Source organism: Lathamus discolor, chromosome 1 (genome assembly GCF_037157495.1).
Source record: "Lathamus discolor isolate bLatDis1 chromosome 1, bLatDis1.hap1, whole genome shotgun sequence".
NCBI lineage: Eukaryota > Metazoa > Chordata > Aves > Psittaciformes > Psittacidae > Lathamus > Lathamus discolor.
In genome coordinates, this window is record NC_088884.1 from 33963860 (window position 1) to 33979779 (window position 15920).

Sequence of the window (15920 nt, forward strand, 5' to 3'; positions counted from 1 at the left end):
AAACATGGACTGATATGTTAGAAGCAGATTAGTACTACTGGTGCAAATACTTCCTTTTGTGACTGGTTTATGCTTAGTAGCATAAGGAGTAGCAATGCCTTAATTGTTATGCTAACTAGGAAATCATCCTCCTAACTGATTTCAGGAAAGACTCTTGACAGAGAAAGCTCTGGGATAAGGCGGACCTGTTCAGATGGTCTGGATGTAGAATGCAGCCATTACATTAAGCTTGGACACCACAGCTCTCTGCAGAACTGAGTTGTGGATACAGACAGGAGACATGGGACAGTGAATTCAGTAACTTTTATGTTACAGAAGAGGCAGGGCTGAAAAAGCCTTTAGGGAGAGTTTACCTCAGCACACTCATTGGCCTGAAAATAGTTTTCTTGAGAGCCTTAACATGAATGGTGAAAAATAGAGATGTTAATACTGATTTATTTGCTTCTATTGCTAAGTGTTTTACTTTCAGAATTTAGTGTGGAGCTAATGAAAGTTTCTGAAACAGCCATGACCCTTTTTCTCTTAAAGTAATTAAATTTCTGGATCCATCTGGTAATAGTTAGGTTTATTTTTTTTAAGATATCTCAAAAAATATGTTTACTAAAGGCATTTAATATACACAAGCTCTGAGTAACATTTTGACGAAGCAGATGATGCAGAGTTGGTGAGACCTGGCATTTCTCCCTTCTGCAGACACACTGATACTATTTTGTACCAGTGGGTGAAAGACAGTAGCTAACCTGGATGAAAACAGATGAGGATGGAACTGTTGTAAAGCTTCTTCCACAACAATTTTCTTCTGCAGAGACTTTACAGGGTGTCACACAGAATCAGTTACTGTTTCCCAGGAGAAAAGCTCTGAAGTTGTGAAAGTTACATAAGTTTTACTAAGCACCTCCATATCACAGAGCTCAGGATAACAGTAACCATTTTTGGGAAAAAAAAAAAAAAAGATTTTGAGAGAAATTTTAAATTTTACCTCCTGACTCTGTAGTGGCCAAATACAATAGTATATGGTCAGAATAATGCAAGTTTCTTATGAGGATTTAAGGGCCCAGATAGACAGCTTTTATCTATTGCCAGTGACATTAAAAGCTGTGAAGACTCTAAAATATCCTTTATCCTGCAATAAAATTGTTTTATAGAGTGAATTATTTGAATAGATACTTGTAAAGTTTGTAAACCCCTCTTTCTCAACAAGGAATAGATAGACTCAGTGCAGCTTAGGCTGTGCAAATCTCAATATCTGCTAAACTGGAGATAGGAAAAGAGGGGAAAATAAAAACAAATGACATCTTGCATTGCAAGATATTTGAGTGTTTACTTAATAAAATCCACATCCTTACTTCATAAAACCTACATTCTATTGCCAAAAGTCATTAAAAATCCTCACCAGCAAAAGAGTTTTGAAGGTTGCATGACAACATGATATTCCTGTTTCTATGTTATCTGAGGAATTAACACGAGCAATATCAGCTACTAAGTACCACAAAGGGGCTATGCAATACCTTCTCTTGCATCCATTGCATTTCATGGAAAATAGAGTGTAAAATGATAACTGCAACAATCAAGCGAAGACCTTAAAGATCTGAAATATATAAGGTTCATTAATACAAAGAGGAAATGTCACGGTATACTAAAGTGACCTAGACTTCAAAGTCAGCAATCTTGAAAAGAATAATATGGTATTTTTAGTTCTTACTGTAATAAATGAAACATTCTAATTATGAGATTGATAAAGTCCTGCTGATTTATTCAGTAACAGATCACAGAATGCTCAGATTATAGTGATCATCTAAAAGTGGGAATGAGTGTCAGCAAGATAAAGCAACCCTTTTCCTTAAACTACTAAAAGAAGTATTTGAACTTGGATGGGATAAAGCTGATAAGGTAAAATGGGACTGTTACATTTTTTTTTTTTTTTTTTTTTTAATAGGAATACTTAATGTATAGATAGTTCTGGTTAGCAGATTTACTGCTTTCAGTTATGTTTCAAAAATCAAAGGACGACCTGCAAAATTAATACTGTAGACAAATTGTAGACTCTAATTTTATGATCAAGTAGTGATGACAAATACAGGTTCAACAGCACTTCTGTTGAATGCAGCTAGAATTTGATTAAACCTGTAGTCCCTACTCTTCTACAGCATGATTAAATTGTTGAACTTTCATAAAAGTAAAGGCATGGCTTACTTGACAGCTTATTTGATCCTGGTGTTGACTTGGTGGTCGAGAGTGGGACAACTTCTCTGGCAGCCTTCTGTCAAGGGGATGTCCATTCTCCAAACGAGACTCCCTGGGCTTGTCAAACCAATCTGTTTCTTCACGACGGAGATGATAGGCTTTGAAAACCAAGGACAGGTCAAATGTTCTGATCCAGTGGTGAGCACAGGCAATAATGTGCATTGTGCATAGCAAACATGCATAGTGGTCACCAATCGGCCATGCAGCTAAAGCAAAGTTACAGGCGAGATTTGAGACATTGAACTCAGGCATAATTTAGGTGTAAGTGATACAGCAAAGTGAGAAGGTTCTGTTTCTCTCAAAACTATGGTATTAAACCAGAAGAAACCCACTGCTCAGTGCTATAGCCTTTTCCTTCCTTCTGGCAGCTGATTAACACACTGCAGATTTCACACATCTCTAAAATGTTTGATGAAAGAAATGAGTCAAATTAGTTACTTTGCAGTAGGCTAAGAGAAAAAAAAAATCAAACCAACCCCAAAAAACCACAAAACCCCAAAACCAACCCTCAAACCCAATCTCCATTAATTTCCAAACTTCTGAACTGAATATTGTTCAAAATATTTTGGAAATAATCTAGAGCTACTTATAAGAAAATAGAGACTCCTTTATAAAATCAGTACCATCCCAAAACAAGATATGAAGAAATTTATACTCTTTATAATTCTAAGCAGAAATATTGCAAGTGTTCTTATTTTGAATTCCATCCCCTGATATTGCAGTATGAACCTTTACGTGTGGAAAGTTAGCCAGAATGTTCTTTCTGCAATGATTTGTAAAACTAACGTGCTTATACTTGGAACAGATTTAAACCTGTATAAAACCTACTGTGTTAGACACACTTTTGTGTGTAATACCATTTCACTGAAATCTGTTTTGCAAATACACACACTTATGCCTACTACTGATTGGGTGAATTGACAGGTTTCACTCCATTTGGATCAGAATCAGCTTCTATGTGTTTAATACTTCCACTAAACAACATACAGATTTTTATCTATGTTGGCTATCAGTGACAATCAAAACAATGTGCATTTAATTAGACTGTAATGAAAGTTTTAATGTTATGCTTTAATAAGCAAGATAAATTTGGAATTCAGAGAAAGACAATATGTGTTTAATCAAACCCACCAAAAATTGCAAACCTTAAATAAGGTCAGTTGTTGCTACAGTAACATGAGTGAACACAATTGTTCCATGACACAGAAGAGAATTTAAAATGAAAAACGGTGCTGTGCATAGTCTTCTGGTTTTAGTTGTTGAAGCAAACATAATCTAGATGGTTTAACAAATAATTAGAAAATGTTTAACAGGAGAAAAATAAAAAGTTCTGGGTTTTCATTACTATTTTATTAGAGTTCCCCCCAAAAAGGATCAATATATATGCATAGTTTTTGAAAAATATTATTTTGCATGTAATTAAAACAACATTCTGTACTATATTAGGCCTTTGGAGAGTTCTTAATCTTGGTTCAGATATCATACAGTCTCTTCCTTCTTTACTGTGCATAAATTCAATGTAGTTCGAAAATAGTTCGAAAATATTACTTAGATCAGCATACATGAATGAAATAGAAATGTAATTAAAGGTTGATAGTTTGGCTAGTTATTAATTGCTCTCAATAAACCATTATAATTTAATACTCAAATCCTTTATGCTTTACACATTTATGTCAATTGACTAGTGCCTGTGAGTAGCAGGCTGGTTCATAACTCATCCTGACATAACTTCTTACTGAGGCTTACATGAGAACCTAATGCATTTTCCTGATCCCAAATACTAATGCCGACTATCACAATCTGTGTCATCAGCTGAGCTGTCATTTCCTTCTGGTTCAGTTAAAATAACTTTTGCTGAATTTCTTCTTTTGAAAAGCTAGCACATATAGAATCCCATGTTGCACTTCAGACCAGGCTTTATCAAACATCTTTATCAAACTGTGATGAAGGTGCATATTTTATATGAAATATGTATTTTTATTTTTTTTTATATAAACACACACCACACTCAGATATACATGCACACAGAATTGGTTTTGGCTTGATTCATTGGGATTTGTTTCAGCTGGAAACCTGAGAACAGCCAAGATGAATCACTGACAGTCTTGGAGGATACATCCTTTTTTCTGAAACTAACAATATGCAGACAGATGGTTCCACCTGTAAAAAACTCCTGCTGGAGTCAATAAGGTTCCCTGCTGTTAATCACACACAGTTTAACAAGGTGAGATTGAACTCCAGGCTTTGGAGCCCAAGAAACTTGATCAGAGAACTCACAGTGATGACTACAAATCCCTCAGATGAAAAATTACAAGGGGTCAGCTGTGTTGATGTCTTGATGTCTTCATATCTCAATTTTGAACTTCTAAATTTAGAAGAATTGTTTAAGTAGAAATGACAATTTAGCATATAAAAGAAAAAATACTTTCGGTGAAAAAGGGTACATTTTATACATTTTATATCTTCTCAGCTAAGCAGCAGCGGGTACTAGCTTCAGCATCCTTGAAAATTATTATTCAATCCAACATTAATTAATATTTCATGGAAACTGTGGCAGCTATGGAGTTAATAAAGAGCTGTTTGGTGGATCAGAGCTTCCATGGTATTAGGAATCCTGAGAAAACACTGTATGATTCAAAATTCAGAATGCTAGCTCTTTTCAATGGGAAGCTCTGGATGCTGTGCTTTGACACTAAAAACGCTTTTTTTAACCTGCTGAAGGCTGGAATCCTATTGTAGGTAAAACTTAGGTGCTGAAGCATGGTTTTAAGATTTGTTGTGGTATGCAAGTGCGCCTAGCAGTTTTGGCCTCAAAGTCCTAAGTTTCTATTGTCTTGTGGCATTTATTATGGAAAGTGACTATAAAAACTGAGCAGAAAGTCAAGCATATCTCTCAATTTGAATTGAACAAAAACAATTTAAATTTAATATCTTGTCTTACATTAGTTTTTAGAAGTCTCTAAAGATGAAAATTTGAGCTTTAGCACAAGAAGAGGTTTCCTAAGGTAGTGCTTAAGACTGATTTATTTTAATGAAATCTCACAACACCATGCAAGAGCTTTCCACTGTCAGGACACTACTAGTGTACTGCACTCTAGTACAGAAACAGAATTTGCTATGCCGTGTTTATCTGTGGCAGAATAGCACCAAATAGGATTTTTCTTTCTTTTTTTTTTTTTTTTTTTTTTTTTTTTTGGTACAGTTTGGTGCTCCTTAAGTTTTCAGGAGGAAAAGTTCCGTGTCTCACAATGTGACCTAGGATGACAAGTATTGTTGAGACAAGGTAACGCCTACTTATTTAAGAAGGATATGAATTGCGGCTTATGGGGTTCCTCTCAAGTGCCTTCAGGTTTAATTATAGGACTCTGTGTGCTAAGAATTTAAGAACAGTAAAAACACTTAAGCTTCTGATAAAAAGCTGATGATCCTGAATCTTCCCTGAAACACAGACTTCATGGTGGGGTTGAAAATATCTAAGAAATAAGAAACTTACAGAACAAAACTCTTCAATATATTGTAGTATCAAGGAAGGCAAATATATTCAGTTTTGTAATGCTTATGAAAAATTCAGCATATGTAAAAAAGCCATAATGTAATAATGAACATGGAGGTTATTATAAACCTGAAAAATAAACCATTCTACTTCATAATCATGCAAATGTGTCTTTTGAGACAATCATTGCCATTTACAGACAATACAGCGCATGCAAAGTCGCTTTTATTGTGCAGTAATACACATAAGAAAAAGTTAAGGGAGCGCATACAATTTTGAACATCTTAATTTCATTTTCTTTCAAACTGTCTTGATGATTTTTAAACAATTTAGAATATATTAAATCTGAACTGACTCAAACAGAACTGACACATATTTTGCAGTTATTTAGTACTCAACATCAGCTTTAACATTCTGCTATACTTCCTCAGAAGAAACATTTTTAATTGCATTTATAATACATTAGAAAGATCCCTTTCATAGACCTAAGTGAGATAAACTCTTGTGCTTATTTGGCAGACATGTTGTATGGGGTGCATATAAAACCAGCTGTGCTGCATAATCCATCATTGGAAGTAAAATATTTTATGCAAGTTTATTGAAGGATGAGATTGTCTTGCACCGTCCAAAGAACAAGTTATCTTACATCATCACAATTCGGAATGCACAGAAATTAACGTGACTGGATGCTTTCAACAAACCATACTTAGAATGCAATTTTGCTATCACATTGAGCTCTATATGGTTCTAACATACAATATGTACTTAATGAACACTCTATTTCTATATAAACGTACATCTAACATGATGCATCGGGAGATGGAATTATCAGTTCTTGAATTCTATTATGAAATTTCATGCAAATAAAATTTCTAGAGCTTTTTAGAGATTTGGTAGATTATTTCCAAATCTCAACAAAAAATATTGCAAATAAGTTCAATGATCCACAGTCACAGGAAAAGGCTCCACAGAAAGACTGACGGTAGGGTTTGTATTGTACATGGAAATTTCTACACAACATTCTTAGAAAAGTAGACATCAACAAGTGAAAAGGAAAATCCACAAGCAAACCAAAGAGCAAGCAAATCAACAGCAATATAGTAAGCATGCTAGAATAGCATAACAACATCTAGAAACTGATGTAAGGGTAAAATAAAAAAAATATCAAATAAACAAGACAAATCAAACCCCCAAAATAAAGATACACAGAAGATGCACCAAGGAACAGAAAAAAGAATGAGTCTTTGAAGTAATTAGACACATGCATAGAAATGAGGATTTGCATTATGATAGTAAGATACCAGTCTGAGGCCTAATTTACCTTCACTGTCTGACATTGCATGCTGGAAGTCATCCATGATGAAGGCTATATCTCGATCATAGCCTCGAGTCCGTGACTCCTCCCTCATATGTTGCTGGACCTCAGGTAATGAATGGCTCGATCCAAACTGGTCCCTGGTATCTGCAGAAATTGGTGGCAAGGGTCCAGCTGCTGCTCTTGCCATGCCCATTGGCTGGCCAACAGGACTTAGTGGGCTCTCTTCCTCTGAGTTCTGCGCTACTATAGGGATCCTTCCCCTGCTTTGGCTAATAGGTAGACTGGTGGGTTTAGTTCTTCCAGAAGGTGCAGCATGGCTAAAGGAAACATCTAAGGGTTCAGCTTCCTGGGCTTTTAGTCTTAAAGAAGAACTGGAAGAATCCCTTTTCAATGACAAATCAAGCCCATACACTGAGGATGGTCTAGATGAGGGCCTAGATCTACTACCACTGCTATAAGACTTGTCTGAATCATCTTGTAATGTGGATCTCATTGTTGGACCTAGCGCAGTCCCAAGGCCTGCTCCAATGGATGAAGTCAGTGCTGGCCCCATGTATTTCTGTTGGTCAGTGATGTTTTTTCTAAGGCCAAAAGTGATATCATCCTGAAGAAGCCTTGCCCTAGTTGTAATTCCCCCAAGTGTTGAAGTGCTAGAAGTCATATAGCTTGAATAGTCAGGCTCAAGGTCTCTGCTTTCTTGGATAGGTGAAAACTTTGTTAGTTTGGGGTCTATCAAAGCTTTCTTGTGTTTTGACTGCTTCTGGTAAAGGAGGGCTGCTGGGAGCTGCTTAGCAGCCTGTTTCTCGAGAGTAAGCCTACCTATGCTGTATTTCTCAGATTTTGGAAAATGCCTGTAGCTGCCCTCTGCGTGGTAATACTGTGACAGGCCAGCCAGATGATCAAGACTTTCTGCACCTCTACGGAACTCTTGTTTTATCTGGTGTTTCAGAAGTTTGAGCTCATAAGGGTCCTCCATTGGATCTTCATCAGCTTTAACATAGGAATGTAACCTAGAAGAAGTCTGCAGTGGTGCTAGGAAGTCTGACACTTCTTGTGCTCTCCTGGCCTCAGTTGTGCGAAGCAGTCGATCTGTTTTGGTCAGATCTTTCTCATGGAGGGTAAAACTGGAACCAAGTCCTCCTGTTCCTTTAGTAAGTTCTCCTATATCATCAATCAGCACATAATTTCGGGGCGTATGGTGGTGGTCTATATCTGCATAGAATGAATCTGCAGATATGCTTGATATAGGGCTGCTTGCTATGCTGTTTCTCTCATCTAGCCCTATCCTTAAGTCCAAGGTAGAGTATTTACTGCCCAGCTGGGAAACTGCATAATTATTGTCAGTTGAAACTGGTGCTATCATGAGAGGCTGATTTCGAATTACATCATAGTTTGTTGTTATCTTAGGCTCCAAATACAATGTAGTTTGTCTTGGCTTTGGCTGTATCACCATCATCTGTGATGGGAGTTGATATGATGGCTGTTGTGATGGTGGAGGTTGGGCCTGTGGAGTATAGGACATAGTAGCTCCTGACTGGAAAGCTGTCTGGGTCTGATAGGGTGAAACCTGCTGGTGGTATAAAGGCTGCTGTTGTTGGTAATGTGATTGCTGTGTGAACTGAGTTGGTGCTTGAGTTGGCAGGGCAGGAGATGAATACTGATATTGAGCATATGGGCTTGTAGCAGGGGCAAACTGTGTTTCTGGCTGGGTTTGTGGTGGCATAAACTGGTTAAATTCTGTCTGGGGTGCAGTACGTGGTCTTTCCAAGCCATGCTGAGTTTCTATTCTGGTTGACCTAGTATTATTAACTTCACTGTCTGACATATAATCACGTTCTTCTGCTACTCCTTGGAGATAAGCACGCTCTCTCTTTTCTCTTTCTTTTAGTAAGGCTTCTTTTCTCCTATTAATACCCATTTCCAAGTATCTCAGCTTGGCATCTATTTCTTTTTCCTCCTCATCTAGCTCTGCTTGCTTTTTCCTAAGCTTGGCTGATTCACGTTCGACCAGATCCAATTCCCTGTCTATATCCTGAAGAATTTTGGCTCTGGCCATAGTGTTGGTCCTACAAATCCTTCTCCGTGAAACTGATCCCACAGAAGTATATGGCGACTGTGTTCCTGCTGTTGCTTCCTCTGGAGGTGGGTTGGGCAGAGTCCTCTTCACCTTCTTTTGAGTGCCTGATGGAGTTATGCTTGAAGAACCTTTTGTCTGCAACAAAAGAAACAAGACTGGATCACTATTCTGGAAGTTTGATGGCAAATTAAGAAGTGATTTAATTTTTTTGTTTTTTTATGGTATGGCTTTATATCTCAACCACGAACTTGCTGTAATGGAGAGAAAAGCTTTTGCCATCTTTGAATAAGAAGCAGAAAATGTCGTGAAAAAAATGCCATCAACCTGCTAAAGGCCAGGAATATAATCAATCTAACAAAATAAGGCTGCCACGCACTAAGAGTTTGTTTAGCCTAAGATTGAAAAGTTTAATTTATATTCCTGAACCTGAATGTACTGCAATTAAAAAGTTTTTTATTTTTATATGTTTATAAATGAACATGTACAGTGCATGTTAGTGTGGGAGAGGAATAAATATAGGCCTATGCATCTTCCTTTTATATAACATCTGATAGAAAAATATATGCATAATTATAAATGTACATATATATATTCATATATAATCATGTGTACAATCTATATAATCAAATAGAAGTCTCTGAGCCAGATACTGAGTGCATACTAAGCAGCTACAACTTGTACTGAAATCCGGACACCAAAGGAGGACTTTCTAGTGACAACATATCTGGCACAACAGGTAGTTCTAGGTCAATGCTGTAAATTTTGCCTCACCTCTGCTGCTACATATATACGCTTTCAGGGAATATTTTTGGGCTTTACAAAAGTGCTATGCACTTTCTTGAGTTCACTGAAGACTTTCTTACCTGAAATTTGTTCTAGTTCCAATGCTACAGTTTAAAACTTAAAAAAAGTTAAGCAGCATAAAAATATAGGATCCTAGTTCAGTCTAGATATCCAGACTTCCCCACAGTTAATGGTGGAAGCGTCACTCATCCTGATCTAGGGGAAGTTTTTACCTCAGGCTGATGAGTTATTTTTTGGAAGTGCCTATCTCTCTCCATCAACTAGACACTGCAACTGGTTAAATGCAATCTAAATTGCACCCTAATTTACAAGTGGTTTTGAGAAGTTCTTTTTACTTTTTAATATATTTAGGCCCACAAAGAATGCAGGTACATTACACAGTGGGACTTGAATGACTTTGAAATTGCATTCTACCATCAAAGTAGTTTCCTACAATTTTTGCCTTAGTAAAGGAAAAGAGACTGACCCTATACACATACACTGAAAAAAATTACCTCAGCTATCATGGAATGCAGCTGTGTTAATAGCAAAATATGGAAATACTTTAGTACAGTTTAATAATCAAAGTAAAAAGAGCATTAACCAACTGAAGTCTCCTGCCTCTGCAGGCAAGGCTGGCACTTTAGCAAGCATTAACTGTTATTAATTAAACATTTGATTTCTTCTGAAACAAATGTTCCTTCACTTAGATAAAAAGTTAACAAGATTAATTTTAATTAGGATTTTATAAATCACTATTTTCTCTGTTTATTCTAATATGTCATCAAGAAATGGTAAAAGATTTTAGAAAGTGTTGACAACCCTCTTTTGCTACTCCTCTGCTTCCCAACCTTAGCAAATCACAATAATCAACACATCATTTGTCATAGATCTTTAAAGAAACATTCACTACCTTTTCAAGTGCCATTTAAGTTCTTTTCATCCTCTTCATCTAAATTCCACCAACTTTTGCACGTCTCAGATTTCAATAAATGCAATTTAATTTCATTTTCAGCTTCCTGCGGCCATTTCCCAAACCCATGTTGTGCCAACAAATCAAAGAAACTAATTTTCTCTTGCTCAGTGTGTACTCATAATCAAAGACAAATTAATCATCTACAGCAGGTCTGGTTAACTAAAAATTTATATTGTACATTCTGTGCAATACCACTGCTATTTCCCCCTCCCAAGCTGAAAGAGCAATCACAGATGGTGAAGCAGTCACAGATGGTCACTGGTATCGGGGAATAGCTATTAATAACACACTCATTAAAAGGTCTATAATACATATGCAATTATTATTTTCAGGTGACAGTTAAGTTGCTGATGAATAAATCCCAGAATCAGCTTAGAATACATTTTATAAAAAAAACAAACCAAAACAAAAATCATGGTTTTATATCTTTGTCTACATATAAAGAAACTTGGACTAATAGTACAGGAAGATGTACCACTTCCTTTTGAAAAAGTATTGATAACTTCTAGTTCTTAGCTGCTATTCTCACAAAAGGCAAGTCTTAATTATTTGTACTTGATTTTATATTGGACTCAGAAAAAATAAATGTATTTTAGTACTGTGATAATATATATGTGTTTTTTTCTTCTTCCTGGATATTCTCATCATGTCATATTAGCATGTTACCCAGGAATTGCTTTAGTAGCCTGAAGGGATTTGCAACTGCAGTATTTGACAGGTAACTTTAGAATAGTTGTTAAATTCAGAGTTTGCATTCTGTTGCATTTGTTAATCAGCAAGGAAAAAAAGACAAGCTAAGGGTGATCTTCACCAAATTCTAATCTTTTTATCACAAAGAATTGGGAGTGGAAAGCAGTAATTGTGCTGCCTAGCCTTACCCTGTTATTTTTCATCCCTGTAACACATGTATAATGTTACACGTACTTTAAAGTATCCAAAGGAAAGATGGGGCAGAAACCCTCATGAGACTACTCTGGAGCCAAAGAAACCTATCAAATACAGGTAGGCATTCCTAGGATTTACAGTTATTGGTAAAAGGTTACGTTGTATGTCAGGTAGGTGATTTTAGCAAGCTCCCTGCCTAGATAAGTCATGAAGTTTTTCACCCTGTTTTATCACATTTTCCATCTTCTTCGTTCTTACCCATTTGCTTCTAGCCTTCTACCCTCACTAATTTGTCAAAGTCATTCTGTGTTTAGCAAATGATCAGGCTAAATGCTGACTGCAAACCTCAAGAAGTAGTTTTTTTCTGCTTCTTGTTTCACAAACGTTATTAGTTTACAAACATTATTAGTTTATTTCTGACCCTTCTACATGGTGAGATTTCCACACGAGTCTGGGACATCCTTTCAGGATGGACATAATGGTAATAAGATCCACTTCTGAGGCAAAGCTGACTTTACTGAAATAAGTCCAAAGCTTTTGCTGGAGATAAAGCTACAGATATGTTCTCCCCAGTAATACAGACTAAAGAACTGAGGAAGAAAAACAATATCTCTTGATAATAGAGAGGAGAAAAATGCACCCCTCAGTCCTGCAGTTCAATGACAAGATAACATCACAATGAGTAACAAAAAATACTGAGCTGGAAGTTGAATGCAAACAGATTTAGCAAAAAACTTTCTTTTCTGCCTTGCCAATACATATTAGTCTTGATGTGCTTTATATCCTGAGTTTTAATTTTTATATGGCATCTGGAAGGCTTGTGAACCCTCTTAAACTGTGTGGTGACTCTGGAACAATTCCTTTGAGATGATCATCCTATTTCTTCAGAATCTTTGTGAAAATGTTTTTTCTACCCATTTTTGTCTCCCAATTTGATGGCTTTGCCCACAAGGCTGGCAAGACTGAACCACTAAAAGCATCAGTCAAGCACTAGAAAATACTCAAAATGATCCACTGCTTTTACCTGTTTTAAGAAGACAGTTTACTTTGGAGGACTAAACGGCTCAGGAGATTTGTGATGAATTTCTACCTCTAAATACTGTGTGTGATTCTAGTTACTCGACCTTTCTCCTCAGATGCATTTTAATATGGTATGATGCTGTTCTTGCATCCTCCCTTCTCTCTGTTCATCTTGTCATGCTTGCATATTAGCTTCATTTGCTCAAAGAACTGGGTGTACAACTCATGTACTACTTGAGTATTTTGGATTTTAGTAGCAAATATGTAACCCTCCTTACTAATTTTTCTTTCAACATTTTCTATGATCACAACACAAACAAACTTAAACTTTCTTCCGATCTCTTCAGAGCTGACAAAATAGACCTGCATCTATACATGTTTTTTGGTACCAGTAGGGGCAAATCCCAAACAAATGTATACACTATGTATAGATATATGTATATGCACAAACCAATTACAGTTGTAATGATGGCATCCTTATTCGAGTTTGCCACTATCTATGTAATAGACACGGTGATGTCAGACTATGTACAGATTGTGATGCTATGAAAAAAAACAAAGGTAAAGTGGGTCTTAGCTGAAGCCAATACTCTGCCATAGTCCTCTGAAGATGCAACAGCATGGTGGAAAGCCTGTTCTACACTCTAAAGAAACAAAACCTTACCAGGGTAAGGTTTCCTGAAGCACAGGGTGTTGACTTCCAACAGACTTGAAACATCAGCAGAAAGTTGGCTGTACTTTGTACCAAAAATCAATGGAAATAATATTTACTGCCTTCAAGCAAGGACTATGCATTCAATATGCTTGTTCACCAAACTCATGACTAGCATCAGCTTGAGAGTTGCACGTGGATGTGTTAGATTAAATTACTGGCAATAAATTGTCTGCATATAGAAAAGATGTCAAGCAGTGGAGGGACAGAAATTATTCTCATATTCAGAAAACAGGTCACTTTATGTAGGGACCAATGCAGGTTACTAAGGCAGCAATGGGGTGGAAGGTGAAGTCTGTGCAGGAGCTCTTTGTGTTCCACCTCTCATACTCGAGGACTTTTCATCTATCAAAAAACTCGTCAAATGAAACCCTTCCAAACTATAAATCACACAGTAAAAAATGCAATTGCAATGAAGCCATTTAGCTTATGAAGGTTTGGTATGTGTCACTTGATATTACAGTATGTGCTCTTCATCATTAGAAATACATCAGTAAGAAGAGTTAGAAAGTTTGGCAATTCAGTATATTAATTTACTTCAAAGAATCTAAGAAAATCAGTTACCATTCATAAAGAACCTTTTGGTAATTTAACAGTATGTTCAAAATTGCTTCTAAATGAAACTTAATTCCAAAAGATATTAACATAACACACTAACATTAGGTTACTTCATTGTAGGTATGGGATTCTTAACTGCATCTTCTTGTAGGATGCTGAGATACTGGAGAATGTTTTGTAGCTTGTCCTGTGCAAAGCTTGACCTGTGGACCATTCTGGACTTAACAGCGATTATGTGGCAACCACTGATTAGATGGGGCCAGCTTTGTTAGCCCTTGGTAACAAATATTAGAGCAAGATAACTGAGAAACTTCTCTCCACTGGCTGACACAGGGTCACTTTTATGGCACAAAGAATAGAGTGTGGTCTAAACTCAAAAGGTAAAGGGCAGCAGAAGAATTGTGCATGGTAAGGAACACATATTAAAACATGTATTTATAAAAGCTGGTCTCCTCAGCAGTACTGAGAACGGAGTAATACATGTTCTGAACAAATTCTAACCATCAGCAAAACCCTGTCAGCCAACCTGTACTCCCTTGGTTTGTCTGCCAGTGCTGGCAAGGGGAGTAGAAGATTAATTTGATGAGCGGAATTTGGCCTTGTTTATGGGAGGGAAATACCCAGCTTTATGAGTAATATACTACAGCTTTCTTTTAACATAGCTCTTGTCTGTTTCTTTTCTGCAAGAATTTTGCTCTAGGGACTGAGCAGTCAGGCAGAAAACTAGTTTCTAAATCATTACGCAGCAACCCTGAGATGCCACTCAGTCCGATTTTCTTTTTTGTTGTTGTTGTTGTTGTTGTTTGGGTTTTTTTTCACTCCTTTGGAGTTAAATTTCTGTTCTGTTAAAAATAATATAAAATTTTTAGACATAGTCTATTCCAAAACAATAATTTTCCAGATTTTTATTTCATTTGTGTCAGTCACTCATTCTTCAGTTGAGCACTTCTGTACTTTCCATCCTTTTACTCCTTTCATTTTCTCTGTGAAATTGTTTGAAATTGCCATTTTCACTTCAAATGCAAGGGGAACAGCACAGTGCTCTTCCCAACAGCTGACGTGACATGAGATAACAACTTCTTTCCTCAGTTAAACACATAAAAGACCATATGCTTCTTTTGATCTCGAGAGGAGAAAGGAGAAGCTCAATGGAAATTTGATATGCAAAGCACAGACAGATGTGGACCTTACACAGTGATTTTCAAAGGAATCTAAACCTATGTTTCATCTGCTTTATGAGAGTAGGCATAATAGTTCTCAGTCGTTTGCATAGGAGAGGCAGTTTTACATAGACTAACCAATTTGTGATTCGTTTGGAACAGGACTGACAACTTTTGCCTATAAGGGCAATAATGCATTTCCCTCCTCAATTTATATTGATAAAGATTAGGAATAGCAATTTAAATCAGCAGAAATGCATCAGTGGAAAATCAGTCTGTGAGAAGAATGAAATCCAGTGCTTTGAAACTTTGACTTTAAATAGTGTAACTGGAAAAAAACTCCATATATGTGCATTTCACTGATCTTAGACAACATCCACATTATTCACAAGCTCATGTTTTCATTTCCTCAGCTTCTATCTACAAACAATTACTATTTTTTTTTTCCTCTGCTCACTGGAGACAGAGCAGTCTCTTTACCAATTTGCCTCAGTACAATTCACCACTGTTTGTCATTTTTTTCCTTCCATAGCTCAAGCCTTATATAAAAGGAAGACATTTCTGGTTAACACATACAGCAACATTATCTTTAAAATTCACCTGGAAATAATTATTTTCTTTCTTATTCTTAATTTGCCTCTGTTATTCTTTGCCATTTTTCTTTGAAATCATATTACTTGTCTTTTCAAAGTGT

General features: G+C 36.5%; 1 protein-coding gene across 1 annotated transcript in view; it reads right to left on the reverse strand.

Moving 5' to 3' along the window:
- The window catches only part of PCLO (piccolo presynaptic cytomatrix protein), a 359578-nt gene that overhangs the window by 137951 nt on the left and 205707 nt on the right, over positions 1-15920 (reverse strand). Inside the window, exons 8-9 of the mRNA XM_065667248.1 lie at positions 7059-9267; positions 2194-2342 (exon numbers count right to left, since the gene is read on the reverse strand). Coding sequence (XP_065523320.1) covers positions 2194-2342; positions 7059-9267 — 2358 coding nt within the window. The remainder of the gene's footprint in view (positions 1-2193; positions 2343-7058; positions 9268-15920) is intronic.